The sequence below is a fragment of the Lonchura striata genome, chromosome 20 (genome assembly GCF_050655825.1).
Source record: "Lonchura striata isolate lonStrDom1 chromosome 20, ASM5065582v1, whole genome shotgun sequence".
Lineage (NCBI taxonomy): Eukaryota > Metazoa > Chordata > Aves > Passeriformes > Estrildidae > Lonchura > Lonchura striata.
In genome coordinates this window covers 13,921,451-13,949,320 of record NC_140722.1, presented here as the reverse complement: position 1 = coordinate 13,949,320, position 27,870 = coordinate 13,921,451, and the positions used below count along the sequence as shown (strand labels likewise).

The 27,870-nt window shown below is 43.6% G+C and overlaps 1 protein-coding gene across 2 annotated transcripts; it reads right to left on the bottom strand.

The window, feature by feature from the left end:
- Nucleotides 1-44: 44 nt before the first annotated feature.
- ZNF217 (zinc finger protein 217) lies at nt 45-26,201 on the bottom strand. Of its 2 annotated transcripts, none has more exons than XM_021534039.4 (6): nt 26,071-26,201; nt 10,475-12,281; nt 8,313-8,438; nt 5,908-7,488; nt 2,614-2,737; nt 45-2,119 (listed from the first exon to the last, which is right to left on the bottom strand). In XM_021534039.4, exons 2-5 carry the CDS (start codon nt 11,871-11,873, stop codon nt 2,628-2,630), a joined length of 3,216 nt encoding a protein of 1,071 aa, XP_021389714.3. In that variant the 5' UTR covers nt 11,874-12,281; nt 26,071-26,201; the 3' UTR covers nt 45-2,119; nt 2,614-2,627. The 2 variants fall into 2 exon arrangements, with proteins under 2 accessions (XP_021389714.3, XP_031362391.3); XM_031506531.3 differs by lacking the exon at nt 26,071-26,201 and adding an exon at nt 25,494-25,680.
- Nucleotides 26,202-27,870: the final 1,669 nt, after the last annotated feature.

Here is a 27,870-nt window from a genome sequence, read left to right as displayed (position 1 = left end):
CAGGCAACTCCTTTTAAGCCTTAAAAGCAAGACACAGAAACCAGTTTTGCAAAACACCAAGTCTATATTTACATCCACATGTAATAATATACTCAACTAAAGTGAAATACATCATAAATTAAATGAGTAATGTGTGCCTGCTGCTTGCCGACTTCCGGTTCCAACAATTAAAATAGAACAAAATGGAATGAAATAAATACATTTAAAAAAGAAAAAAAGGAAAAAAAAATCAACAATTTGTACCTCTACATATGCACTGTTATTTCCAAAGGAACATATAAAACCAGTAGTATCCCAATAGTTAATACTGATGGGCAAAGTGTGGTGATGCTGCCATGGAATGGAGTCTTCAGGTCCATTTCTCCATTCCAACCCTAAGAAAAAGCTTTGAGGGGAACTGTACCAGCATGAAGGGAGATTAAAAAACAAACAAGCCTTAGGTCTGTTTGCTGCAACACGTTAAAAAGCAGCCCTGCCCCGTGTGGCACAGGCAGAGCAGCTCCAGCCCTGCACCTCCGAGACAGAGAGATCACACACAAAAATAGATTAACCCTTTTCCAAGTGAATTCATCTTCAAAAAATAGGCTATAAAAGTGCAAAACTAGGAAAACAAAAATCTAGATTATGTACATATGGCTCAGCTTATGAACAGGAAAACAGGTCAATAGTGTACAATTTCCTGATACACAGCACTTCATTCCATTGCCAGTTTACAGAGACATAAAAACCAGTCCCATTTACAGGAACTAAGACAACTGGAACATCTCAAGTTGCATAATGAAAAAACAAGAGTTTCTAAGGTTTTCTTTTTGCTATTTTACATTTGCTGTAAGAGGGAAGAGAGAAAAACAAACAGTGCAAAATATTTAATTGTTTTGTTTTACTAAAATATATGGAAGTCAAAGCCAGGTACAGAAGGAATTAACTCTTAACTACAACTTCATGAGAAGAAACAAGGAAGGCAAGTTAAAATATGCAACAGTTCTGCTTTACTGGCTGGTAACTGGCCATCTTCCCTTTACAAAAATTAAACTGCATGTGCATTAGAAAAAACTCTTGTTGTCTTCACAAAAAAATAAAAGGAGATATTCTCCCATTTACAGGTTATTTCTCACTCATTTTAAACTCCCAGTAGATGCTAAAACTTGACATCAAGAAGCTTCCAAGCACAGTCAAGTAGGCTCCATCACAGCCACATCCCTTTTGAAGTCTGCAGAACCCAAATTCATATTTCAAGGCTCTTATTTGAGACTTTACAGCTTTGGACAAAGGTGCAAAGGCGTTTTTTTTTCCTTGAAATGTGACTGTGTGGAGCTTAGCACAGAACCAAACATTTGAAACATGGAGATTATTATTGTTTCTCAAGCAAGTCCCAGGGATTTTCTGTTTGGATGGTGGCAGAGGTGTTTTTAAGAGGCTTCTCTGAAGAACAGCAAAACCAATACCAAGAGAAGAATCCAGCCACATTTCAGGAAATCCAAAATGTCAAGTATTGCCTCATGCTTGGATTTAAAAGCATGCTGGAAAGAACCCCAGAGCAGCAGAGCCCTCCAGCACGTCCTGGTCCTCACCCAGCCAAGGCAGATCAATGTCAGCACCGTTGCTTTAATGTTCACAACATTTATAAACCGGACAGTTTCAGACAGTTTATTTGGAACTTTTAAAAAACTAACATAGTTCAACAGGAAAAAAAACAACAGATGAGAAACTTTCACTTTTATGAAAAAAGAGCATTACGCCAACAGGATTTTCAACTTCAATATTTACAGTTTACCTGAGGTGCAACGATATATATTCTTTCCAAGAGAAACTCTTCAGCAGCGCTCAAGTATGTAAAAATAGAACTCCTACCTAATATTTGGTCAATTAATTCTAATGAAAAATACTCAAAAGTCAAAGTCAAGATATACATTCTCCACACACCTTCATAACCCAACTGTTTCAACTACTTTTGTATGGCTATTTGGTACAAAATGTTAAAAGAACCAATATTATAAAACTGTAGTGTTTCTATATACAGTACAATCACAGCTTAGTTCAGTAGCTTTCACCTTCTTCTCTTCCTCAGGGGATGAACTGCAGGTATAACTCCATGGAATATGCACTTGTGTCCTTAGACCTGGAGGGGGAAAAAAGAGGAATAAATATTAAGTTTGTGGTATACAGCTCCAAAATAGTACAGCACAGTTCTTGTTGTAAGGAGTGTCTTTAGAACAAAGGGAATTCCTTCCACATCCTTCCTAAGAATTTATATTGCCATGGAAGTCGGGATTGCCAGCTTTTATCTGGCAAATAAAGTCTACTTCGGGAGATTTCTGCCCCAAGAAGAATCCCAGGCATGAAATCAAGTTAACAACACAACCAGACACATCTGTGCTTAGCAGGGGGACAGTAAGATTAGAAGAATCCCAAGAAATAAAAGTGTTTTAAAAGCTGTCAACTCGATGTCAGATAGCTCTGCTCCCAACATCTTCCCATAAAACCATGTGTGCTGGCACAGGTACTACAGCATTCCAGAAATATTCCTTAAGAATTTCCCTTACAGAAGAGGGAAATCAACTGAAGCACCCCATGCAAAGTTTAATCAGCAATAAGTTCAGAAGGTTTGTGTACCGTTCTTGGGTGATTCAGTTCTTCTTGTCACTGGGTCTGAAGGGTGTGTTCCCCACAAAGGGCTCGTAACTTCTCTTCTGCAGCAGGTTGCTGGGCAAGTGTTGGTAGGACACTGGTCTCTTTCCTGCAAAGAAAAGTCATTTAAGGGAGTTAGCATTATTTCCTGCTCCTCTCAGGTCCACCTCAGCATCCAGAACCCAAAATACCTTGAAAAATCATCTCACAGGCTTCAAGAATCTAGATATTCCTATTATAGCAAATTCAGCATCCAGAATAAATACAAGGAAAACGAAAAGATAATTTAACAACTTTGTGCTAAGTTTTGTTCAAGAGATGTCTTTGCTTAACTCACCCCACAGCAGATGCCCCACCTAAGAAAGTCTAAGTGCTGCATCCTTAATGCCTAATTCAGTTCCTGTATTTGTTTGAAAATTGAATTTTTCAATGGGTATTTGAGAGGGTAACCGGGGATACTTCATTGCTGCCATCAAGGATTACATAGAACTCGTGACACTTAAAATAAAAGAGTGTTAATACACATTTACTTGCAGACCTTTGTTAAGCAATTTTCAGTCTAGTATACAGGCAGTTTTGTGTTTATCTGAGACCATTAATTCACATTTATAGATGTGAAATCAATGCCTGTTCCATATTAAGCCTTACTAGCTTAGGCAAGCAGTCAAAAACACTTCATAAAATTAAGGCAAAAAGTCCAGAATCATTACTCCCCCAGGATCCAAAAAGCCCAACTGCCATCCATATTCCATGAAAGCTTCCAGTGCAGCATTGAAAAAACCCTCCAGATCTTTAATTAAATTAAAATGGCACAGCCAAATTAATGTTTCAACAGAATCCACGGAGCCATTGGAGTGTGTCACGAGCAATTGTCTTTAATTTGCAGCCTCTGCCAAATCAATCAGCCAACAGGTTATCCCTGATAACATGTTGCCATTGCAAAGGCAACTAATTTGAGAATAACACAAACTGAGTGGTTTCAGAATGTTTCTGTCTCTTCAGGGCAACACGGGATGGCAAAGCTTACAAGCAATAAGGGAAGGCATCATGCTTTAATCAAGTTTGCCAAGTGGAACATATTCTCCTGACAACTTGATCCAGCATTTAACATGCAACAGAACACGTTGGGGGCACCACGAGGATGTTGCCACAAGGCACACGGGCCCTTCCAAAGAGGTTTTGACATGGTGGTTTATAAAATCTGCAGGGCTCAAGAGGAAGAGAGGGCAGAAAGCTGCAGGTCTGCACCTGCACAGCTCTGCAGATGGTGTCACACAGCTGAAGTCTAGAGAAACTGTTGTGTTTCAGATTTTTAACGAAAAATAATAAGAATTTAAAGAAACTTTCATCTCTGCTCTCCAACCACAATAAAATTCTGACTGTTTTGGCTGTTACCCTGAACCCTTCTCAATGACTATCAAGGTGTGGGGCTGGGTACTTCGAAGCAAATTGGTTGAAAAATCAAGAAATTAACCTTACAAACCTACATCTTCTAGCCCAGGGCTTTTATGGAAGTTGCTACGATAACCCAGTAGAGGGGGGCTTGTTTCAGTTCTTTCCAACTGAGGTATAACAGCCATAAAAAGTTGCTTTTCTCGCCCGGAGCCAGCAGCTGGTAATGAACAATGAAATCCTCATTTCCATGACAACAATGCTGTCAAATTAGCTGCAGCCACAGTTGCGAGAGCTCTAAATAACAAAACCAGTGCAAAGTTCTTGACTGCAGGGCAGAGTCTCCAGGCTGGCACCAGGGAACAGGAAGCAAAGCCCAGCCCGGAGACTTCTCTGGCACAGGTGGAGCTTCCAAAGGAAGAAGCAGGTGGATTCCAGTGAAGTCACTGTTCAAAATAGAGCTGCTCCTGCAGCAGGCTGCCCCCTCCCCATCCCTGCACACACCCCCTGATCCCTCTCACAGCCCCAGCACAGCAACTCCTGAGCTCCTGGCACCCTGTGCAGGTGCCCACTGTGAATTTCTGACAGCAGCTCAGGGCACACAGCCAAAGCCCTGCACCAAAGCAGGAATGAACCCCATTTCCTCACCCCTCCAGTGACTCAGCCGTGGTGCTTTTCCTTCTCCACTCCCTGCCCACAACTGTGACACCTTCCCTCTCCTTTCCCTATAACCCACTAGGAAAGCCGGCATATTTATATAGAAATATACATTATTTACATGTGATGTATTTTTGAAGCCCACATCCTTAAAACAAGCAAACAAAAACCAGAACAGAGTGAGCAAATACTTATTTTTTGCCTCATAACTAAATGCGGATTCGGTATTTGCAGTTTGCTCTGACCTGAGGGAACACACCCCTGCTTGTTACCATCCCAGACTGCTTCAGAGGAGCAACGTTACTGCTTCCAGAGAATGGGAGCATTCAGAGTTCAGGAACTTCACAGACTTTCAGACTACACAGCCCACACAGGCTATTCATTTTTATAATGGGATCTTCGTCTCAAAACTCAAAGTCCTGTATTTGTAGCTAAGTCCATGCTGAGCTCAGCTTCAAGTCATAAATACCACCTTCTACAAATAGTCAGACAACTGCTTAAATATCACCCAGCACCTTTTAATCTTGGCCGCCTGCTGACTTTTTGAAAATGTTGACCAAGGACAAAACATAAAAAGCATGTATTTTGTAGAAGTACCACAGTTCTCCCAAAGCATCACAAATCATTTATCTCTGCTAGGCCCAGCAGTTTCCACAGAGCATTGCTACACCATAATTAGAATAGCAGAAATCTGTTGTCTTGATTTAACAAAGTATTCTGTTCCTACTAGAAGTTAAACATTAAAAAAAAAAACTATTGAAGAGCAGAAGCCTAAAATTTGCATCAGTTTTATGATCTGCAATACATCCTTTTCTGCTCTTGAAGGGAACAATTGTCCATGGCAGCTTTTTTTTTTTGGTAAAAAGTTTTATTAGTATTCCAGATGGTCCAAGACTTCTGGCACATTAAGCACAAAGTCTCATTCCATATCCTGGATTAGTCAACATGTCTGGAGTAGTCTGATGAGTAAACAATACATGTTTGCCATCAGAAACCCATGGCAGAGGGGAAGGGGTAACCTGAGGAACTTAGACTTCTCTTTAAAATTCAGCCCTTCCACACCTAACTCCCCAAGCCAGGAATTTGTTGAACCTGGATTTTAAGTTTAAAATCCAAGCACTGACTGAACTTGGTGAAATGCTAAGTACAGGCATGTTTTCAGTGTTTCAAAGTGGGCACACACTCATTTACAGCCCTGTGCAGTGGTGTAGGGGGAAGGAGGGACTGTACCTTCTCCTGTCGAGCTGGTGACTTGGCCATTGCTAGATCCACAGGAACCATAAAGTGATCCAGAGCTGTATGGCTCGTAAGGTTTGATAGTCAATCCATTGGGAGGATCAACATCATCTGCACTGAGGAGCCCTTGTTTGGTTGGCAGAACAGAGGATGTGGGTTTGGTACGAGGGTATTCCTGAGGTAGCAGATTTGCATATCTGTTTGGAACACGAAATCTGCTCATTTCGTATCTCCTGTAATTAGCCAGCGGAGAGTCCAGGTGCTCCACAGCTACCACAGAGGGTTTCATCCGTTTGGAAGAGCTTTCTCCATAGTCTAGACTTGCATTGCTCCCAGATTTACTACAGAGATAGTCTCTCCCTCGCTGGCAAGCCCAGCCAGGTTCATTGAGATGCGACTCCAGAACCCCATTCATGCTGCTGCTGACCAGACCAGACTGAGTCACTGGGGCACCCAGAACTTTGATTTTATATTCAGATTTTTTTACTCTGTCCAGTACTGGAGAGATCCTGAAAGTGGAGTGCACTTCTTCTTGCTGAGGTTGTCTGTAGTTGTTTGCCTGAGCTCCAACGTTACTTTGCTGTTTATGAAACTTGAGGTTACTGGGGGCTGTACTGCTCGACTCGCTCACAGAGAAGAGAGGGGCTTTGTTCTGAGGAGGGGCACACTGCTTGGCTTTCCCTGTCTGCAGTGGTTTTGGTGGTGGATTTGTGGAAGCCTTGTTTTTGTTGGGATGGAGAGGCAGAGGAGGCACGTCCTTGCCCAGCAGGGCCGGGGGGCAGCCGGTGCGCCGGGCCTTGGCCAGCGCCTTGCTCCTGTAGCCGTTCTTGTTCACGGTGTCAGGGTTGTACTTGTGCATCAGCCTCTGGTGCATCATGAGGACCTCGGGGTAAAACGTCCTGTAGGTACAGAAGGGGCAGGTGCTGGGGGCCAGCAGGCCTCTGCTTGCAATCACTGAACATTCCTGGGAACTCTTGCTGGATAAGTCCAAAGGCTGCTCGTGACAGTCCACGATAAGTCTGCGTTTGTAGTTCTCAGTGCATTCTTGCATATTGTTCACATTTTTCCCACCAATAAAAGCACAGATATACTGCACATCGTCTTCCTCTGATGCCACAGAAGCCTTTCTCTCTCTTTTAGGCTGAGCCTCCTTGGTTTCCTTCTCAGCCTTTAGTTTCTCTGGGTAAGGAGCAGGCACGTTCTCAGGTACTTGATTCAAACTGCTACAAACAGAACCTTTGTTCGATTCCCTGGAATTGTTCTTTACTTTTAAAAAGATTGTGCTGCCTATTGCATTGCTCAAGGACAGAACTTCCTTTTGCTGCTTGGCAGGTGGGCAGCTCTCAGCATCTTTGGCACCATCAAAAAGCCTCTTTAGATTTTTGGTTTCTGGAGCAGCATCAGCAGCCAGTGACAGCGCTGTCTCCTGACCCCGCAGGGAACCTTTGCTGTCACCCTTCCCATCAGCTGCACTGTCACCATGCCTGTCCTTGTGGTGTCTCTCTAAATGATACCTCAGGGAAGTTTTCTGGGCTGCTGCATACTCACAGAATTCACATTTGTACGGCTTTTCACCTGCAACACAGATTTATCAGTAAATCAGCCTGAGATTTGAAGTCTTGATCACAAACGCAAGGCAACACTGTGGACTCTAAAACACTGATTTTTCTCTCCCCTTCCACATGCTCCTAAATCCCAAACTCACGTAAAACATTTAAGCAACGGTATCTTAATTCTTTTCCTCACTAGAGTGCCATCTTCTGGCTGTGCTGGGATGATTCCACACGCTGGCTATGGATGGAGATGGGAGCTGACAACGTGTTTGGCAGAGATAAGCAAGGAGTGGAACTCTGGGGCAGGCCCAGCAAGCTGCAGCCCTTGCTCATCCATCCCACAAGTGTCCTGTTCCCAGCAGAAATGGGCAGCTCAGCTGGAAACAGAGCTGCCTCCCAAGAACACACAGGCAGCAGTAGGAAGGGTTTGTCTGACTGTGCAAAACAAGGAGCTGAGCTGAAAAAGAGACTCAGCTTTTCCTCCAGGTAGCAGCAGCTGGCAGACAACCAACTGCACACTTGAGAAACTGACTGGTTTTTAAATTAAAACCAAACCCCAAACTTTTGCTACACCTTTAAAGGTAGAACAAATTAAAACTTGAAAATATATGGTTTTAACAATACTTAATGCATTTAGCATTATTCAAAACCATTCATCCTTATGTAAATAATTCAAATAAATTTTAATGGCAATTATTTAATTTTGTTTAGAATTAGAGGAAATTTTGTTCTTAACATCAGCAGTTTTGAAGGCATTTTCTGTTTTTCTAAAGTAAAATCAAACTTCTATCCAAGTGGATTCAGGTGATTTCCCTCCCCTCCCCAAAAGGTGTAGCCCACATTTACCTGTATGAGTTCTGAGATGAATATTGAGGTAATAATTGGAGCGAAAATACTTTCCACAGTAGCTGCATTCTCTGGAGGTTCCAAGGGTTTTAACTTTTGTTCTTTCCAAACTGTCTTCGTTTTTATCTTCGGAAGAAAATACAGGCATATTATGAAGAGCAAATCCAAGTTTGCAGTCTTGTTCAAAACAGTAACTTTTTCAATTATAAACAAAATTCTGAAATGCTGTTAAATTTTACACTCTGCAAGTAACTTTTGCTGTGTTTTGCTGCACCCTGAGTAACAAGAGCACAAGATGTTAAAGAGATTTCTGTCCCCAACACTGTGGTTGGTGACAGTGACCAAGGAGCCCAGAGAACAAACAAGATTTCAAACAAGATTCAAAGAAGAAAAAAGTGACCTACAGAACTCTGATGGAGAATGGCCCATCTCAAATACTCACGCAGGTTCTAAGTGTATTATTTTATTAATGGGGATGTTTGAGTTAGTGCAAGTGGGATGATTCAAACTAAAAACGTGCTCTGTACACAACAGCCAAACACAGAGAGTTGGGGAAGGAAGGCAAATATACTTTTTCTTTTAAATTAACTCTAACAATGGTATTATTTATGTGCTAATCAATGGAATGTCTGTAGAGGGACACTCCTAAGATTCGATAAGGAGTATTTCACTGTATTAATACAGAGTGAGGAAGTGCCAGGGTGTCCCAGCGAGTGCCCCGGGTATTCCAGGAACGAATCCAGGGATGACCAAGCAGTTCCACTCCAGTGCAGAGGCAGGAGGTGCCACAGGAGGGCGGCAGGGACGGCGGAATGGCAGAGAATTCACCCGAACACCAGCAGCAGCCACAGCGCTGCAGCTCCCATTGAAAATCCACACAACTCCACTCACACCCAGGGCAAGGCTGACTGGAAAGCTCGGGAGGAAGGAGACCTTCAGCATGACTAAGAAGTCGGATATATAATAGACTTGAAAGAGTTCTTTGAGGTTCCTGCCTGCTGGAAGGTTTCTCTCCTGGAAATGCTGCGCATGGCTCAGCCCTGGTGAGTTAAACAAACAGCTCGTGTCTCCAGAGGTGTGACTCAGCAGCTCACACCAAAATCTGCCCTGCTTTAGGATAAAGCGCTGAGAAACAAAATAAGCAACTTCACATTAGGTAATCGTTTCATTCCTTTGTTCCTGCAGGCAAAATAAAGGGCTGCACATTACCAGAAATGGCAAAGTCAGGCCTGTGTGGGTGCCAGGACATTCTGTACGCCGTGTCTTGCCCTGAGATTATGCAAGTGTCTGTTCTTTAAAGCCGGCTGGGAGCATGTCACACACAGAACCACAGATTAGCTGGAGACTTTCTGCCAGGCCTTTTGTCCCCTGACATGCAATCTTTTTCAATTAAGGAATCATTCAGTATCACTTGCTTTTCTAAGACACTGTGACATGCAGAATTAATCCTGGGTAATGTACAGATGGAGTCTATCCACGCTGTCAGCAATCCTTCCAGGCACAGGAGTTAAATATACACCTCTCTTATATGTAGGTCCACATATTAACAGCCTGTGTCCTTACACAAAGTGATTCAAACATGCTGGTTCTGACATTTAGGCTTTCAAATTTACTGTTCAAAATAAACACTGAACTTGCAGTTAGACAGAAAAAAGTTTTAAATTATTCTTTACTTCTCAGAGCCTCAAAAACTGCTGGTGCTGAGCACTGAATATTTTTTGCCCTTACAAGATACAGGGGGGAATAAAGTGAAACTGCAATTATTTCTCATAAAATACTCTTTGTAAAAACCACGTGCTGGATGAGAAGGGATATGGAACACTCCAAAGCATCCAGTAAAGTTAGAGATAAGGGGTGATTAAACAGTGACTTTTTCCAATGGTTACACTCATTGCTATGAAATCTACTTCAAGTACTGCAGTGTTAAGAAACCCCAACACAACTTCAAAGACCTCAAAATGGCAGCATCCAAACCTTCCTTACCTTCTCAATTTTCTGTTCCCTTTCCCCCACCATAACATTCCCTGTCTAGTTTTTTAACATTTCCTATCACGCTCTGAAAAGATAACGGAAGAACACAACGCATTCCTTGGCTCCGAGGAATTCCTGAACAACTCTCAGTGACAGCCACTTCAAACTGAAGTGCTCCCAGTGCTACTCACCTAAATTAATTGTTTCTGGAAGCCCATCTTCAGAGCCATCCTCAGAGCCTCCCTCCATCCTCTCTGCTGCCCCGTTCTCCTCCAGGTTCCCAATGATGTCGGCACAGTAGGTCCTGGCAGCGGTGGAAGTCTCTCCATCACCCCGCCGGTCCCTCTTGTGCACTCTGGAGTGAAGGACCAGCTGGTGGTATGTCCTGAAGGCTTTCCCACACTCAGAGCAGTGGGTTGGCTTCTCTTTGTTCTGGGATGATTTAGAATCCATCTCCATAGAAGGCACTTCACCAGCGGGATGTTTCAGTTTGTCCTGGGTTAGGTTACCATTCCCTGTGAAACTGCTGTTTTTATTTACCTTTGACTTCCCTGTAGTTTCAGCCTGGCTACCTTTATTTGCATTCCAAATTTCACAGAGTTCTTCTTTATCTGAAGATGACTCATCGTTGTCTGTACTTCCTTCTTGCCCTGGCTCTTTAATCTGCCCGTGGCCAACTGCAATTTTACCTTTGGTAGCCAGCTGCCATGCTTGATACGTGGTGAAAGGATCCAGCTCAGCAATCCACTTCGCAAGCTTCTGCAGTTTGTCCTTTTCTGGAACCGAATTTGGTCTTAAGTTCAAGAATTGGAAAAATTCCTGGTTTTGAGATGTTTCTTCTGCATTGACTTCAGCAGTCACTTGGGGGCTTTCACCATTGGGAACTGATTCTTTGGTATGCACTTTACTGTGCTCAATTAGAGTCTCTTTATTGTGAAATAAGAAACCACAAACCATACAAATTTTGTAAGGTGACGTTACATTTTCAGTTACGTGCTCCTGCACCACCTCATTTATTGTTATGGGGCCTTCAGAACCTTGCTGATGCTTGTTTCTAGAACCAGGTTTTCCAGTGTGCGTTCTCATATGGTTTTTGAGGAACCAAGGCTCTTTAAATCTTCGCCCACAAACGTTACACCAATACGTGAAAGAATCTTTATGCTTTTTCATGTGCGCCTCAATGTCAAAAGCTTTATCAAACGTTTGCCCACAAACTTTGCAGCTCAGTTCCTCGCTGTCCTGCTCGTTGCTGGGTGAAGGGGAGCTGGTTCTTACCTGACACTTATCCAGAGGACTGAGATACTCTGCCTCCACCCTGAGCACGGCCGGCTCGCACAGCGTGGGCCTGTGCTGGGTTAACACGTGCTTCCCCAGCTCCTCGGGGTGCTTGAAAGTCTCGTCACAGAACATGCAGTCCAGGGGCATGCAGCCCTCGGCCTGCAGCAGGAACTTCTCCTGCAGGCTTTTGTAGGAGATGGTGTTTGTTCCTTTGATGGTCATGGAGGCATCGCTGGTCTCCATCTGGGCTCCCACGGCGCTGGCGATTCCCTCGGGTCCGTCCATGTATGCCAGGAGAGGCTGTGTGGGCATCTTTCCTCCCTTCTGCTCCCTTTTACATCTCTTAAAGGCAGCCTGCACTTCTCTGGGGGTGCTCCCTGATCACTGTAAGGACACTTGTAGAGTTCTCCAACATGTGCTCAAAAAGTCTGCTCAGCTGGAAAACCTCTGCCAGGAAAATGGTTTTTAATTTTTTTTTTTCTTCCACCGGCAGAAAATTGTTTCTTCTTCAGCTTTATGTGCTTTCACACATCCCAGCAAAAGTATCCAAAGATTCGCTCAGTGATGGGATGAGGTTTTTTTTTAGATTGTTTCTTCAGATTTTTCAAGTCTACAGATACAGTCAGTTGCACTTAGTTTTGTTGCACAAACTTTTCAAATAGTTGCATTGGATAAAATACACTCAAGGCCAAGTTCAGTGCCACAACAAAACTCCAGCACCTGGGAAAGAGAGAAAACAGTTAGACCTTTCAAAAGAGAAGCACTGTCTCCCAAATAATGAAAATATTAGGGCTGAGAACATCAAGTGCTGTAGAACAAAGCATATGTTTAAGAGCCAATGAGGGATAGGTGGAAGGCACCTGGGTCACTTTTCTACCTGCCACAGTTGAAATAGTTTGGTCTTGAGCATCCCTCTGTTTACAAGTGTTATTTATTTCTCTGCAAGCCTTTGTCTATCCTTTCTAAACCTGCACTTACCCAGTTACATAAAGCTGCTGAAACCATATTTCAGTGCACTCCTGAACTCCTAACAAGGCAGCAGCCCAAGTAACCTCTCCTTGAACCTGTAAAACCACAGCAGAACTTCACTTGTTTGTCCTCTAAAGGCTGTTAAGCAAAAGGCTTTTTTCTTTTTTTAAGACTAGATAGCTTGACATCAGCTTTTATAGTTCTGGTACACAGGGAGTGTCAGCACAAATCTTTGCATTAAGATCCATTCACTAATCCCACTACTCAAAGCTTTCCCTATTACCCACACATTTACAATGTCTGTGACAATTTTAGGCTGGTACAGTAAGAACATCTCAACATTTTGTATGAACTAATGATACTGTTTCTTGAACAGTATTTAAATCATCCAAGAGGCCAACTATTACATTTTAAAACTCAAATTATTCTACATTCAAAGTGGCACAAAACAAAAACTGATTTATTGCTTATACTCACAAAGGTTTAAGATTGCAAAAGATTGAAAAGGGGCATAATATACTTAATTACAACTCCAATTTAAATCTCTAAGTCTACTGAGTTACAATGCCTTCTAGCAGCAACTGATGGGCCACCGCTTTGGGCTGACAAATTATAGTTTTGTGGAGTTCAGGACTCTAGCTGATGAAATTTTTGGGTAAAGGAAAAGTCTAGCAAACTAATATAAGACTAATATAAACTGCAGAAGAATCATTCTGAGACATTTCCAAATAAAGTAATAACTAATGAAAAGAATTCACTCAAAATCTGACTCAAACTTTGGCAAATTATTTCCTAAGAGCCAGCTGGCCAGTGACCACATGACTTGAATTAATATACCCTAAAACATATTATGCTCTATAACTCTTAGAGCAGAAAACAGCACGGACACAATTGGGGTTTAAAATTCACCTCAATTTCCACCTCTGCCTTGCTTTTCTATGGAAAAAAATGAAGCATTTTGTTTTATTTGACCCAAAGAAAGGATAAGAACTCAACCACAGCCCTGCAATAGTTCAGGCTGTCAGCTTTCCACGATAAAGATGATTATCAGTAAATTCTCAGCTATTTCTGAGCTGGCTGGACAGAAAAAGTGGTCTTGAGCCATTAAATCTTAAACTATTTCAGCAGAAATCAGCCCAGGCAAGAGAAGCAGCTGAGGAAGGAAGCCTCAGCACACACTGGCAGGAGTCATGGATCCAACATCTCCAACCCTTCATCCACTTCCTGCAGCCTTGCCCTGAGAACACTCCTTGCTTTTAGTTTGAAAACTCAGCACCTCCTTTCCCATAATGCAGACCACAAGATCCTGGGGCCTAATGAACATGGGTAAAAATAGAAAATAAAATAGAAAATAAAACACTGCCACACCAGAATGCCAGTAACAGGAGGAAATTATTGTTGCCAAGCTCTTGTTTTTCATTTTTTTCTGTTTCTCCAAAGTTTAAAGGCTCTTCACTGCCCAGTCCTCTAACCCAAATTGATACAACCAGCACAATTCATATCAAGAATTTTCTAGGGTTTTTTTATCCCAAGTAGTTTCAGGCCTGGGCCAAAGACTTATCCCAAGTTAAACACAAATGCAGGATTTTGCAGAGTAAGGTGGAGTGTAAGAGGGAACAGATCACTGCTGATGGCGACAGAACCTGCATTTTCTGCAGCCAAAGTCTCTTTTCTAACTACGCCCTTTATCCCCATTTTCAGTTTCACCACTGCCATGATTAACACTTCCTCTCTGCAGAATGAATCAAAAATCTCCTGTATCAGGCAGGTTCACTTCAGTGTGGGGTGACACTTTTCTTCTACTGCAGCCTTTGCCTTTCTCCCTTCCCCACTCAGCTCACACCTTCCCTCTCTCCCTATAGGCAGGTGAAGGAGCCAGAACCAAAGTTTGAAGCTCAAGTATTCAAAAAAACTTTTTTCCTTCTGTAAAACATCAGGAGAAAACATATCAAAGGCTGCTGGTTGGCATGTTTTGTGCTTCATGTTTCAACTTGCCTTTTTGCTCTATTTCTACTGGAGTCTTTAAAGGTATTTTTTACCCATCATGCTACAGCAAAGCTAAGTGAGTATCTGCCTGAAAATAAGTTTCAAATTTCAAAAAAAAAAAAATCCAGGCAAGATTAAAAAAGTGGAACAAACTTAAGAGTTGAGTGCATTTGCTTTCAGAGCCATAGGGAAGTGCTCTGCAGGAAGAAGTGTAAAAATCCTGCTACAGAGAGGCCAGAGGCACTTCTGGGGCACGAAGGCAGATCCAAAGGGCAGTGCCTGAAGTCCCACACAGTGAACTGCTGGGATTCATCAGCCACTACTTCCTCGCTCATGTCTACAAGCCAATTAATGTTCATTATGCTCCCATTCTGTGGCACTACAACAAATACAAGATAGAGCAACAAGAATTAAGTCACTGGAGAAAGGAAACAGATGAGAAACAGCAAGATCCACCCTCAGTGCCCTTTGTAGCATTGTGGGGTGAGGTGAGGGAGAAGAGAGCTCCTAACATGGGCCTACCCAAACCAGCCTAGGATAAAACCAACACTGTGCCAGCCACAGCTCCAGGAAGTTTTAGAATTTAAGCAACAGGCAAAGATCACATCTAAGGGATGGCCCAGGCTGGTCACTGGTGGGTGAAAAAGCCACCTCAAGCAATCAGTAACATTTTCTCTGATAAGTCTTTGGAAACAGGGCTGCTCCAATCCCATCTCAGCTGCCTGGCAAACAAAACCTGTCCTCACAACCACACAGAGTGTACAACCAACACCAGAGTCATGAGAGGAGCTCAACAGGAGCTTGGGGCCAACTGTGGTGGCTATCAATAGGTTTGAAGCCCTTTGGAGACTTCATCAGAGCACTCTGCACCCTCCACCAAGCTGTGCTGGCTGCTCAGTGCTCTCACTGCTTTTATGGAAGTTCTGAACAGCCCTAAGAAGCAGCCACAGCTCACCCTCTAGGCTGCAGTGCAACCAGAGCAAGATATTCCTGTTTCAGGAATCTGAAATGCCTCTTTGCAGCTCTTGCTCTTGGATACACAGGAGAGAGCAGCTACAGACTGGGAAAAAAACTGCAGGTAGCATTTTAGAAGTGTGGATACAACTAGACAAGAATGATTTAAACTGAGAAGAAGAAAGAATACAAGCACTAGAGTCAGAAGGCGAGTTAGAAAGCTCTATTCTTATTCTGTATCTGGTGATTACACATTTCACTCTGATTAGATCCATGCCTTTTACAAGTAGGCAGGATTTTTATGTTCTCGCTGTTCAGACAAGCCAACACATGCCAGAACTACAACCCAAATATCCCCACCAGGATTTCATCCATTAGTAACAAACCTTTCTTCCCACTCAAGATAATATGCCTTGGATTTGAGGACCAAAAACGCTGATTAAATTACATTCCTGTCATTCAAAACCCTGTAGGCAGCAGGAAAACTGTCCAGAGTTGTCTCAATTCTGTTGCTTCCTTGGAAAAGTGGACAACCTGCAACACTGTGACTACAGCTGAGGGTCTGTGCAGCTCAACAAATAAAGTACAGTACCTGCATTTCTTGTGCTTTCTTTCACTTTCAGAAGACAAAAGGACACACCAGTATCAGAGACACTGAGTAAAGGAACAGAACAAAACAGGAAATCCTTCCTTCCAACAGCTGAAAAGCTACAAACTCGCCACAGATGAACTCAAGGTTGCAAATAAAAAATCACTTACCCCCTCACAAAGCAAGTCAAGAAAAGCCACTTGTGACTTCCCTGCCCATCTGCAAATGCCCCCTGTCCCTCCTGCCCTGCCCAGGGCCCACATCTTCCAGGGGCTGCTCCGGGGGGAGGCAGCAGGGCAGGAGGAACCCGGACTTCTCCTGGAGCCACCGACTCATCTCAGTGCCAGGCTGCCACCTACTGCACTTGGTGCAACTACAAACACATTGCAGCTGAGCAGAAAGAACAAAACTACTGGAAAAGCTTTAGCCTGAGCATTTAGCACACTCCAGCTCACAAGTGAGTCATCCCTGGCTGAGTATTTCAGCAGGTTCACGGCGATACCCATTGTATTTATAAACACCACAAAACACCCATAAAGATTCCACTGGACAGATGAGAACATCTTGTTTTCATTGCACTTGCCACACAACCGAAGAACTACACCACAACCCTGCTGCATATAAATGGATTATTAAAACAGAGAAAAGTTTAATTAAGTGCCTGTAGAGAAATTTAATTTATTTTTATTAAATTACACAACCCAAGACAACATATTACATAGTCTTGAAGATTTCTTTGGGAAATGACCTATCAGGAGTAATTTTATTGCATTTCTACTTCCTGCATTTCAAAATTTCCATGAATATGTAACTCTAGACACACCTTTCAGAGAATAGTACAGTCTAACCATTGAATTTCCCATTTTAAACACATTACAGAGGCACTGGGAATAAAAGCTGCATGGCAAGTCTCAGGATAAACAACTATTCTTTGCTAATTCTGTGCTGCAAAACTATTGTTAAACTGTTAAAAGCAACCTGGAACAATTACAGAAGTTAAAGTAGTTGCTGCAACACTTTCTGAAAAAGAGAAGTGAGAAAACTTGAAGAGTTACAGCCAAATCCAGGCCACTGACGTTACTTTTCTTCTCTGGCAGATAAAAACTCAGACACAACTACCTCAACAAGCCCAGATTCTCAAATTCAAGGCCAGCAGCAAAATTATCACTGCTTAGCTGACCAGCTTCTCCCAGCTGCTGCAAATCAACCACTTTAATTTTTACTGGGTCTATTGGACTTCAGAAACTCACATGCAACTCTCATTTCCACTTAAAAAAACCCTACAGTTTTCCTCATGTTTCAAGAAGTTTCAGGATATTAAGAGTCATTTTACATGAACTGTTCTTTCCTCTTGGTGTGTTCATGCCCCAGAACAGATTGCTGATAAACAGATTTTACACTGCTGGTTGCTTATTGGAAATTACAAGTTTAACACCTTTTTTATTTCCAATTTCAAAGATTTACTGTAGTTGTTCCAGTCCTACCTACGGACCACAGATAAAACAGACCAGTTAACATCACTTTTAACAACACCTCACTGGGACCACAAATAAAAACTACCTTATGTATGTTATCTATTTTATCTGGGCACAGCTGTGTTCAGGTGTAATACTGATCACAGGCAGAGCAGCTCATGCATAAATAAATACACCTTCAAATCCTCAAATAAAACCTGAGCTGAGGCTGAACTTATTTAGGACTTTTTTTAATATGCACATACAGCATCGCATACAGCTAAGGCAGCTGCACCACACCTACAAAGTTAAGCACAAACAGCACCCTGAAATAGTTCCTAACAATATTTAGGAGCTGCAGATTTTGGGATGCCCCTCCAGTGTTCTGGCTTGAAGGTAAGGCAGCTGCACCACACCTACAAAGTTAAGCACAAATAGCACCCTGAAATAGTTCCTAACAATATTTAGGAGCTGCAGATTTTGGGATGCCCCTCCAGTTTTCTGGCTGAGTGTGGTGTCTGCACAAGCCACCAGTGACCCCAGCTCTGTGCTGGAGCAGTTCTGGTGTACCCTGGCATCCCTGAGCTCCCACACTTATAAAGTGAAGCCAAGTGTCATGGTGAGGTTCTCACTCACCAACTGTCCCAAAAGGTGAGATTTCCAAAGTGCATGGTGTGAAATCTGGGGTCTGGCCCTGCAGGTAGCAGGGGTCTGGCCCTGACCTCTGCAGGTAGCAGGGGTCTGTGGCACCACGGGACTTCCTCTGTGCACTTCAGCAGAACCGTGTGTGTCACACCAGGGCAGGAGGGGCTTTCCTCCAGCAGGCTCAAACAGATTTAGTCCCTAATTTTAGGGAAGATGCTGCAGTATTTGCTCCACAGACCATGCCCTTATTTCTCAAAGAATACAAGTGCCCACTGCCCATGACTCCAGTGACAGAAAGTTATTTAAGTCAGGCCAGATAAAACCTGACTTTGCAGAGTAGCACAGAAGCCAAGAATTATTCCTCATTACTGGGCATTCTGCTGCTTTCTAGGGAAGGAAAGAGCTACTACCATTGAACAGAAGATCATTTCACACAGCTTCCCAGAGTATTCTGTGTTAGTGGAGGAGCACGTGAGTGATCCCAGTGATGCTTCTCGTCCACACCGAGCCTTTTATACCGACTGAGCAAGCACAAAACTGTTTTTTATACTTTGTTAACAGTTCAGCCTGATAAAGAACTAACACGAGCACTTGTAAAGGAAATGGAGATTCAGGGGGAGGAAGGGGAGGAAGAGAGTTGTTTGTTTCAGTTGCAGGAAAGATCAAAACGAAGATGTTCAGGTTGAAAAGAGAACATAAAAGATGACCCTAAACTGGAATTTCCACTCCCTCCATCTGCAAATTTAAGTCCCCCTCATTAGTCTTCATCCTTCAGGCTTGAAGATTTCAAAGTTATTCCTAAACTTAAAACTCTTTCATGGCATATCCTTTTTATCCCCTCTAAGACAGACGCTCAGTTATAGTTCCTTCTAACACCACCACAGGGATTTCCAACACAATGATCCTAAAACAATTCACAGAAACACAACCAGAACGTACACAGAATACATACAACCAGACATACACAGAATTCAAGACTGTTATTATCCAAGCATTTCTGCACACACACTTCAGAAAGATTTTGTGTTGAAAGCCCTTTTGCAGTCAGATAAAACAGACACACATGCGAGTCATTTTCCCTCTGAAGCCTCGCAAACAGGATTTTAATCACCAGTGGAAAATAACTCATAGTTAATAACGAACAATATTAGGAAAACTCCCTCCCCCATCTCAGACATCTATACTAATAAAAACAAAGGATATCCTCCTTCTCTAAAAAACCTTTTCCTGTGGAGTCCCTTCTTCTTGAAGCCTAGATGTCTACCAGGGGTTTGGCAGAGGATGGATGAGCTGAGTGTGTCTCCTCAGAGAACTGAATGCCTCTACTATCAAAAGATGTAATTAGGCCTTTTAAAGCAGGCAACGTATAAGCTTGCAGCATTCTACACATGTTTTTCCTCCACTGAGCAAGAGCAAATATAAAAGAGACTAATTCTTGGCATTAAAGGAGGAAGCACTACAAGTATTGACTTTTAAAGTTCAGAAGGACTGCTCAAACTGCCAGATTTTTTTCCTTTTTCCCTGATTAGGAGAGAATTTCTCAGGAGCCACAAAACCAAAGTGTCCTTTAGACAACAGAAGTGGCCAATACCTGTTGCAGAAGAGCTGAAAGATACAAGAATAACCCTATTTTAAATAAGTCTGGGATACATTTCACCACTGCTGGAGGATGATGCAACTTCATTAAATCAAGAAGTTACATGCACTTAAACTGGCAATGACCCCTTACCTTACAAAACAGTTTATTGTTCTCTCCACAGCAGGTAAAGGCTCTTGGTGGAATGAGTGATACATTTTTATTGTTGAGTCAGTCTCACCTTACACAGACTGCCTCGTATGTTTAGTCTTGGTTTTCATTTAAAAGAAGGTATTTTCAGAGACCTTAAAAGCAAATTTGACTTTTTTACTTCTTGGCAGAGGGATGCAAGGTCTCTCCAACAGCCACAACTACAAAGAAGTGGTAAATTCAGTTTACCAAATGAAGACTTAATTCCTTATTACTCAAGAGCCAGGAGTTCCTCTGAAGCAATTACATGCAAGTTGCATCCCTTTGGGCAGCATAGGTGAAATAACAGGAAAAGAGATTATTTTACTACTCCTGAATTTGAGAGAAGTGGTCACTGCCAAGGAGTTCCCTTTGTTAAGACCATTAATGTGCCCTAGTGCTCTGACCTGACTTCCAGTTTGAATCCAACTCTCACCCAGCACAGCTCAAACTGCTGCCCCTTGGAAGGAACAGAGCAGTATCTGATCCCTGTCCTCTGCACTTGGAAGTTGTCACTCTCAAACGTAACCACAATCAGGAGCTTGCAAAAAGTAATCTTGAAAGATGGAAGAAGGTAGAGAGTCCAGGGAAAAGACATTTACTTGGAGTTCAGTCATCCTCTGAAGTAGCATCTGAAGGTACTAAAATAGAAAAGTGATAGAAACAGACACTTCCAAAGCTGTCTCCTTTCTCCCATGCAGGTGGGAGAAGTCCCAGAGACTGATGGAGACTTTTTAACTCCCCAGCCTTACATCACCCCTCAGCAGTGGGCTGCAGGGACGTGTGTGTGATGTACCCAACAGCCTGGGCTGCACAGGGCCAAGTGGCCTGTGAAGCAGGGACCACACCTGCAAGAAACAGAGCTAACAGGCAATTTCAGTTCTACCAGCATAAGAAAAAAAAAGTTAGAAACAAACAGGAAAGGTGAACAGAAATTGAGCCTTCTCTGGGCCAGGTTTACATCCATTCTCCCTACATCAGTCCTTGGTGTAAATCCGAGCTAATCTAATTTGCTTTTTCCTGGGTACCAAAGGAGAGAGGCTGAGAGAAGCCCCAGGGTTTCACCCACCCAGTTCTCTGCTCTCACAATAAAGTGTAGGCACAACACAAAGGCCTCAGTTTCCCTGATGCAGCTCAATCAGAGCAAACTGCACTCCCTTTATTACAGTGAGAAATGCAAGTGTACCTATTGCACATAAACAAACTCAGACTTTGACACTTTTAGTTACATAAAATCTGCAGCACAGAGAAAAGCACCCTCCAGTCAATAATTCACTTCTGCTTGGATGGTTTTCGGCTCCAGTCTTGAAGTCACCCTGATCTACGCAGATTTCCCTGCATATTCTACCCACATTTCCTCTTGTACTTTCTTTTGAAATCCTCAAGGCAGCCTGATAAGCAATTCCATCTCATTGTGTTTCCAAACACATATGTCACCTATATTTTTAATTTCAAACTCATTTTTCCCAGCATGTACACTGCTCTACTTTGAAACTGCAAAGTCTGCTCTTATCATGCTGCTTGAAAAAAAAAAAAAAAAATAAGGAGGAAGAATCAAGAGTGCTAGATTTATGATAAGCTATAAACTATGCTCTGACCAAAGTCATATGATTGTAACAGTAGAAGTTTTTATATATTTTTCCCATTGACATACACCCACGTTTGGCATAAACAAGCTTCATCAGCAACAAAAGGAGACTATTTGGCAATTTCACTGAAGAAAAAAAAAACAAGCTGATTTCTAACAGCAAATTATTTAGAGAAAGAAACTTTCTGTTTGAAAGCACATAAAAACCTAGGTAAGTTTAGGCTGAAAAAGGCTTTTTTAATCCTAAAATACAACATGTGTTGAGAATCTCACATAGTTTGGTCATATCCTTTTCCTTACTTTTGTATTCAGTTGCAAATCTCTTGTGGAATGAGTCACATCTCTCTCAAAGCACGCATACAGTAGTCAGCAGAATCCCCTCAGTGCATTCATACACCAGGAAGAAAAACTTTTTTTTTTTTTTCCCCTAAAGTCACCTTAGAAAGGTTGGGGGGGCTGATCAGAAATGCCCCCAAGTCGGTTAAAAGCTGAAAGAATTTGCAAATAACGCCGGTATGAGATGTGGGAAGGCTCTGAGTGGGGCTGGAAACGCAGAGTGTCCCCAGTGAGAGCTGAGCTGGCACATGGCAGCCCTGCTGCAACCCAAAGGCTCCGTCCTGCTATATTTAAAGACAATACCTCAACAGCGAAGTATTACAACATTTAAAGTGAGATAAATAAGCATAAGACACAGGCAAATATCCTTGGTTATTTAATCATCCTGAAAGCAGCGTGGAAGTGTGAGGCTGAGTTCAAAGGTCAAACTCTTCTTTCAGCTTCTTGCAAAGAAAAGAAAGCTCAGCCCATTTTACCTTGGGGAAAGGGGGGCTGCTCTTTCCATATGCCAGCATTTCATAACACAGGAAAGAGGGAGTGTATTTACATATACACTAGATGGAATCTTTTCCTAGGATAATGCGTTCCAAATCAAGATTCAGGTTAGAAAGAGCTGGGACAACAGAAAGTCCCAAAGAACAAAGGGAAGTTAAAATTTACTTAACGTTTCCCCAGAGCTTCTTAATTGCAAACGCTCAGATTTTCTTGTAACTAAAAGTTTACTGTAATCACTGGTTTGAAAGTCTAAGTGAAAGCCACAGTTCCCTTTTAAAATAATTTCCCTCTGATTGCAGTAATAACTTAGCACTTTGTATAAAATATGGTATTAATCTATCAGCATAGCTCTAAAGGAAAATACAGTGGCAAGAGGAGATATTTCTGAAGGTTAAAATAAGTGCTCAAAAAGGAATTTTTGGAGTGTGATCTAATGAAAGGGGGAAACCAGAATCAAGTAGCCTTTTGTGTAAGACAGTCTGATAAAAAGGTGCTAAAGTTTATTTTCTTCCTCTCTTTTCTAGCCCCTACCCTAAACCTTGCTCTTCCCACCCCTCCACCAAAACAAAGCAAAATCAAAAAACATTATTCACTTAAAGAGGAGAAGAAAGAAATCCTCTAATGCAAAGCCTGGAAGCCATTCTCTAAAGACTACTTAATATGAAACTTTGTTTACAAGACACCAATATAGCCTCCTTACCACACTCAAAAACAGAAAACATCCACTTATTTAAAGAAATGCTTTTTCTATTTTGATCAACAAGGACGTCGGTATTCATTTTAATTTTAAATTCGGCCCCAGCAGTGCCATATGAATGTTTTAAACTCATCTATGATATGCACTGTTTGAGAATGTTTAAACAAAGGAAGTAGGAAAAGCCTTAAAATACACAGCAAAACTTAATGGCTTCAATTTTTAAATACAGCCTGATTGCAGCATGGCAAAATTATTCTCTTATGCTCACAGTCAGCCTTCAGAAAGAATAAGTGCAGTCAGTGGAGTAATTTGTCCCACTGGAAATTCTGTATTAAACATCTACCTAAAATAAACAAGGCTTCGCAGCAAGAATCGTCAGTTGCCATTAAGGACACACCTTAAAGTTCTTACCACACAGTAACTAAACAAGTACAAACTAGTGGGGACTGTTTGCTACTTTTGTCTTAAAAGTTAATGAGATCAATTCACTGCTCAGTATCAGATCCTCAGATCATTTTCTGCAAAATGCAGCAGACAAACAACCCCCAAAACACCAACATCCAGGCTCTGAGTGGCTGATGTGTTATCAGCAAGCCTGAGCTTCACGCAAAGGCGAATAGAAATATTCACATTTAAACCTGACACCAGTAATAGTAAAAGGTAAAACGCTGAACTGCTCAGAATCTGGAGCGCTGGTACTGGAAGGCAGCTGTTGTTCCCCTGCCTTTTCTTTTGTTGTGCTTAATCTCATGTCAAGTCATTCAACCAACTCCAAAGCGATGAAGACATAATTGAACAACCTTAACTAAAAACTGATCTATAGTTCCTCAACTGCCATATATGCTGTTTAAAGATTAAAAAAGGCTAACTTATGAAAAAGAATCCACAGAATTTAAATCAGCAACTCTGGTGCATGCAGAAGAGTTGCTTGGCTGAAGGCCAAGCCAATCAATAATCACTGTAATAACCATGGTTCTAAAGTTATTTGTTTTTCATATTCACCACCCTGAAAAACTTAAAAGGCAAAACTTGAAAACTCAGATGTTGATTTCAGGAAAGAGCCTAGAGATCGAAAATCCAAGTATTCTGCTCAGCACGACGAGATTGCTCATTAAAAAAAACACGTTGCAGAACGATCAGTGATCACAAAGCCACATTCCTGCTACAGATCTTAAAATATTGACTCAGTTACAGAACTAGTAAAGGGGAAGAAAAAAAAAACCCTCCTCCACCCTCGCTCTCTTCCCTCCCCCTCTGCAAAAGAATGCAGTTTATCCTACTTATTTGCAACTGTCCTGTTCTATTATCCAAGGAAAGGCTGAAAGCTCAGTGTGGACATCCCAAATTAAAGTGTTAGTCGTATTCCCAAACCTCCAGTTAATAAGAGCTCCTAAGAGCAATAAAACATGGCGTTAAAGCATTTGCAAGCCATTGTCATAGCCCTGTGCTCTGCTACCTTTGCAGCCCCAGAACCAGCCCCCACCAAGCATGGAAGCGTTGGTCAGCAAGTCAATGCCTGCTATTCAACTTGTAGTTAGGCGTTTTATTTCTGTGTCTTCCAGATCATATCACGCCTGCATTTCACGGCCTAATAAAATGTGAAGAATGATATGCTCCCTTCTCTCCCCCCCTCCCTGCATCTGAAACTGCGTTATTTCCCCTCTCCTCTTTTTCACACATTCTTACAAAAACTTCCCTTTTCACATACTTCTATAAGAAAATATTTCACTGCAGCTATACTTCAGTTCCTATTTCTATTTTCGATTTTCACTAGATTCTTCTTTCTCTGCCTCCCCCTCAAACCCACTGGTAGAAACTGATGTAGTTTTAAAGCTCTCAAGGTCATTTCAAAAATGAAAAAAAAAATGCTATCTCGAAAAAAAAAACCTTTAAACACAGAACCCTCCTAAACTAAACCCTTTTCACATTCAAACGCCTTTCATCAGCAGATCAATAACCCAACAGAAAGATTTTTGTTCCCCACCACTTCAAAACTATTACACTTCAATTCAAATACTTACTGGGAGTCACACAGCACATTTTATGGGATGGCTCATTAGAGAACATACAGACCTTACTTTGGGTGCAGGTTTTCTGTGTGGGAGACAAACAAACAAAAAAAGCTTCACACCCCAAAACAGAAAGTCCAGGGGGCATCACGGAACAGGAATGAAATCCAATCTCTGGATATTCTAGAATTTTATTGTCCTCGCCTGGCAACCTCTTTTGTTGCTTAAGAAGTCAGTTGAGGCTTATTTATTTATTTTCTAAACTTCCTATTCGCCTTTAAAAAAAAAAAAAAAAAAAGAAAGAAACACGATGCTGAAGAAATGCTCGGGAGGGCTTTGCTCTTTGAAAGACAAAGGTAAATGGAACAAAAACTGGCAAAACGGATCAATAAACTTTTCATTAACAACTCCCCCCCCCCCGCACTCCGCCCCATGAGCCACTTACTACAAATCCTTCTTCCAGGAACATCTTTGACTCACAAAGCAATAGCCTGCTGCCGCTGCGCACCCCCACCCCCTGCAGACCGGCGCCTCGGGGGGACCCAGCGACCCCCAGGTGCGGGGGGCGGCAGGGAGGGGGCGGCGGAGCGGGGCCAGCGCCGGCTCCGGGCGGGAGGGAGCTGGGGAAGGGCGGCGGGGCCCCGCCCGCCCCGCGCCGGGCAGGGGCGGCGGGACGAGCCGCTACCTGCGGCCGCGCACACCTGGCCCTTCCTCCGCCCGCCTCACCCCTGCCCTTCCTCCTCCTCCTCCTCCTCCTCCTCCTGCCGTGCCCCGCGGCCCCGGGACAGCGCGGGGATGGGGGGGGCTCCCCGCTTCCAACCGGCGAGCCCTCCAGACATCGCGGCGGCGGCGCCCCCCTGCAACCGGCCCCTCACGGCAGAGGCCGCCCGAGGGAGCGGGCTGCGCCGGCCGCCGCAGGTGCCCCCCGGCGGGGCGAGGGGGGGCGGGGAAGGTGAGGAGGAGGAGGATGGAGGAGGAAGGGGCCCGCAGCCCCCGGCAGGTGCCCCCCAGCCCTGCCTCACCTGAGAGAGGCGCCGCGGGGCAGCGGCCGCGGCGCGCTCGGGGCACTGTTTGTAAACGGCTCCGCGGCAGCTGTTGCTCGGGCAGCCCCGGGACACGCCCCTCCTCAGCGGGACACGCCCCTCCTCAGCGGGACACGCCCCTCCCTCAGCGGGACACGCCCCTCCTCAGCGGGACACGCCCCTCCTCAATGGGACACGCCCCTCCCTCAGCGGGACACGCCCCTCCCTCAGCGGGACACGCCCCTCCTCAGCGGGCCACGCCCCTCCTCAATGGGCCATGCCCCTCAGGGGGCCATGCCCTCCTCAGCGTGCCGCGCCCCTCCCTCAGCGGGCCATGCCCCTCAGCGGGCCATGCCCTCCTCAGCGGGCCATGCCCTCCTCAGCGGGCCATGCCCCTCCTCAATGGGCCATGCCCCTCAGCGGGACACGCCCCTCAGCGGGACATGCCCCTCCTCAGCGGGCCATGCCCCTCCTCAGCGGGCCATGCCCCTCCTCAGCGGGCCACGCCCCCGCCGCCTTTCAATCAACGCCGGCCACGCCCCGTGGCCACGCCCCGTCCCCTCAGGCGGTCCGAGGCGCGATGGACGCGACCCCAAACGCGAGCCGCAGAGCCGGCGTCACCCACGCAGGGCCGTGATCATACAAACACACCTCAGACGCATCCATCTGTGGCATCCTTGCGGATGGGATGACCGCGACCCTTTCTGTCGCGTTGCTTGAGCCCCCTGTGATCCCGAGGGGCTTGGCACGCATCAGGGCTGCCCAAGGAGGACGGGGACAGAATGCACAGATTTACTGTGGACATTGCCTCGAAAGAGTTCATCTATTTTTCATTTTTCTCCAATACCCACCTGCTCTATCTTCTCCAGAGGGATGGGCACTACGGAGAACTCAGTGCGGCAGACAAAGATGTAAAATGCATTTCCGAGTGTCCCACTTGGCAGTGAGGAGGTTTTTAGGAGTTAAATGCAATCTGTAATGCTGTTAGCAAAGTGCTTAATCTCCGCTAGACTCTGAGGTTAGCACCTCCCTCAAGTAAATGGGATAAGAAGGAGGTGTTTCCATGTGGTCTCTGCTTTTTCCCCCAAAGACACACTGCTAAAGTCACTTCAGTTTGCATCACTACATTTACATCGCACCCAGGGGCTTCTTTCCTTCAATACAAAAATCACCCTGCCTCAATGGAGGGCATTTCTAAAATAATTGCAGCTAAAATAATGTATTTTTGTTGTTTGGGTTTTTTTATATATGTTTTTTTAAAAGCTCTTCTCAAAATGCTCTCCCCCAGTCTAAAATGAGCAACTCTACCAAGGCTGAAATTTAGGTCGCTTATGTGGCAAATAAATACAAACCATTTCAGAATGTGTAATATGTACAAGGTAATATACTTACCAGGTAATTCTGGAAGGTGAAATATCTTTATTGGCAAATTTCAATGTTGCCTCATGCTGACTTGAAGCAGATTTATCTTCACTAAGTGGTCAAACCTGATAAGGTCAAAATTTTAAAATACAGATGTTAAAGTCCTGCCAAATTAAGGCCAAAATTTTAAAATACTAATGTTTAAGTCCTGCCCCTTCAAATGCTGATATGGGTTGATGGAGGCTCATGAATTTCTTTAAGTTTAAAAATCTCTGTGTGAACCATGAGGAAAAGGGATTTACCTGGTGCTCCTTCACAGATTTCCAGGTGTTAGATCCCGGCCTTCCCACTGCCCTGGACAGAGGAGAGATTATTGCACAATCCCCGCGAGTTTAATGGAATTTTTTTGCAGGAGGATGTATCGGTGTTTATCCGTGT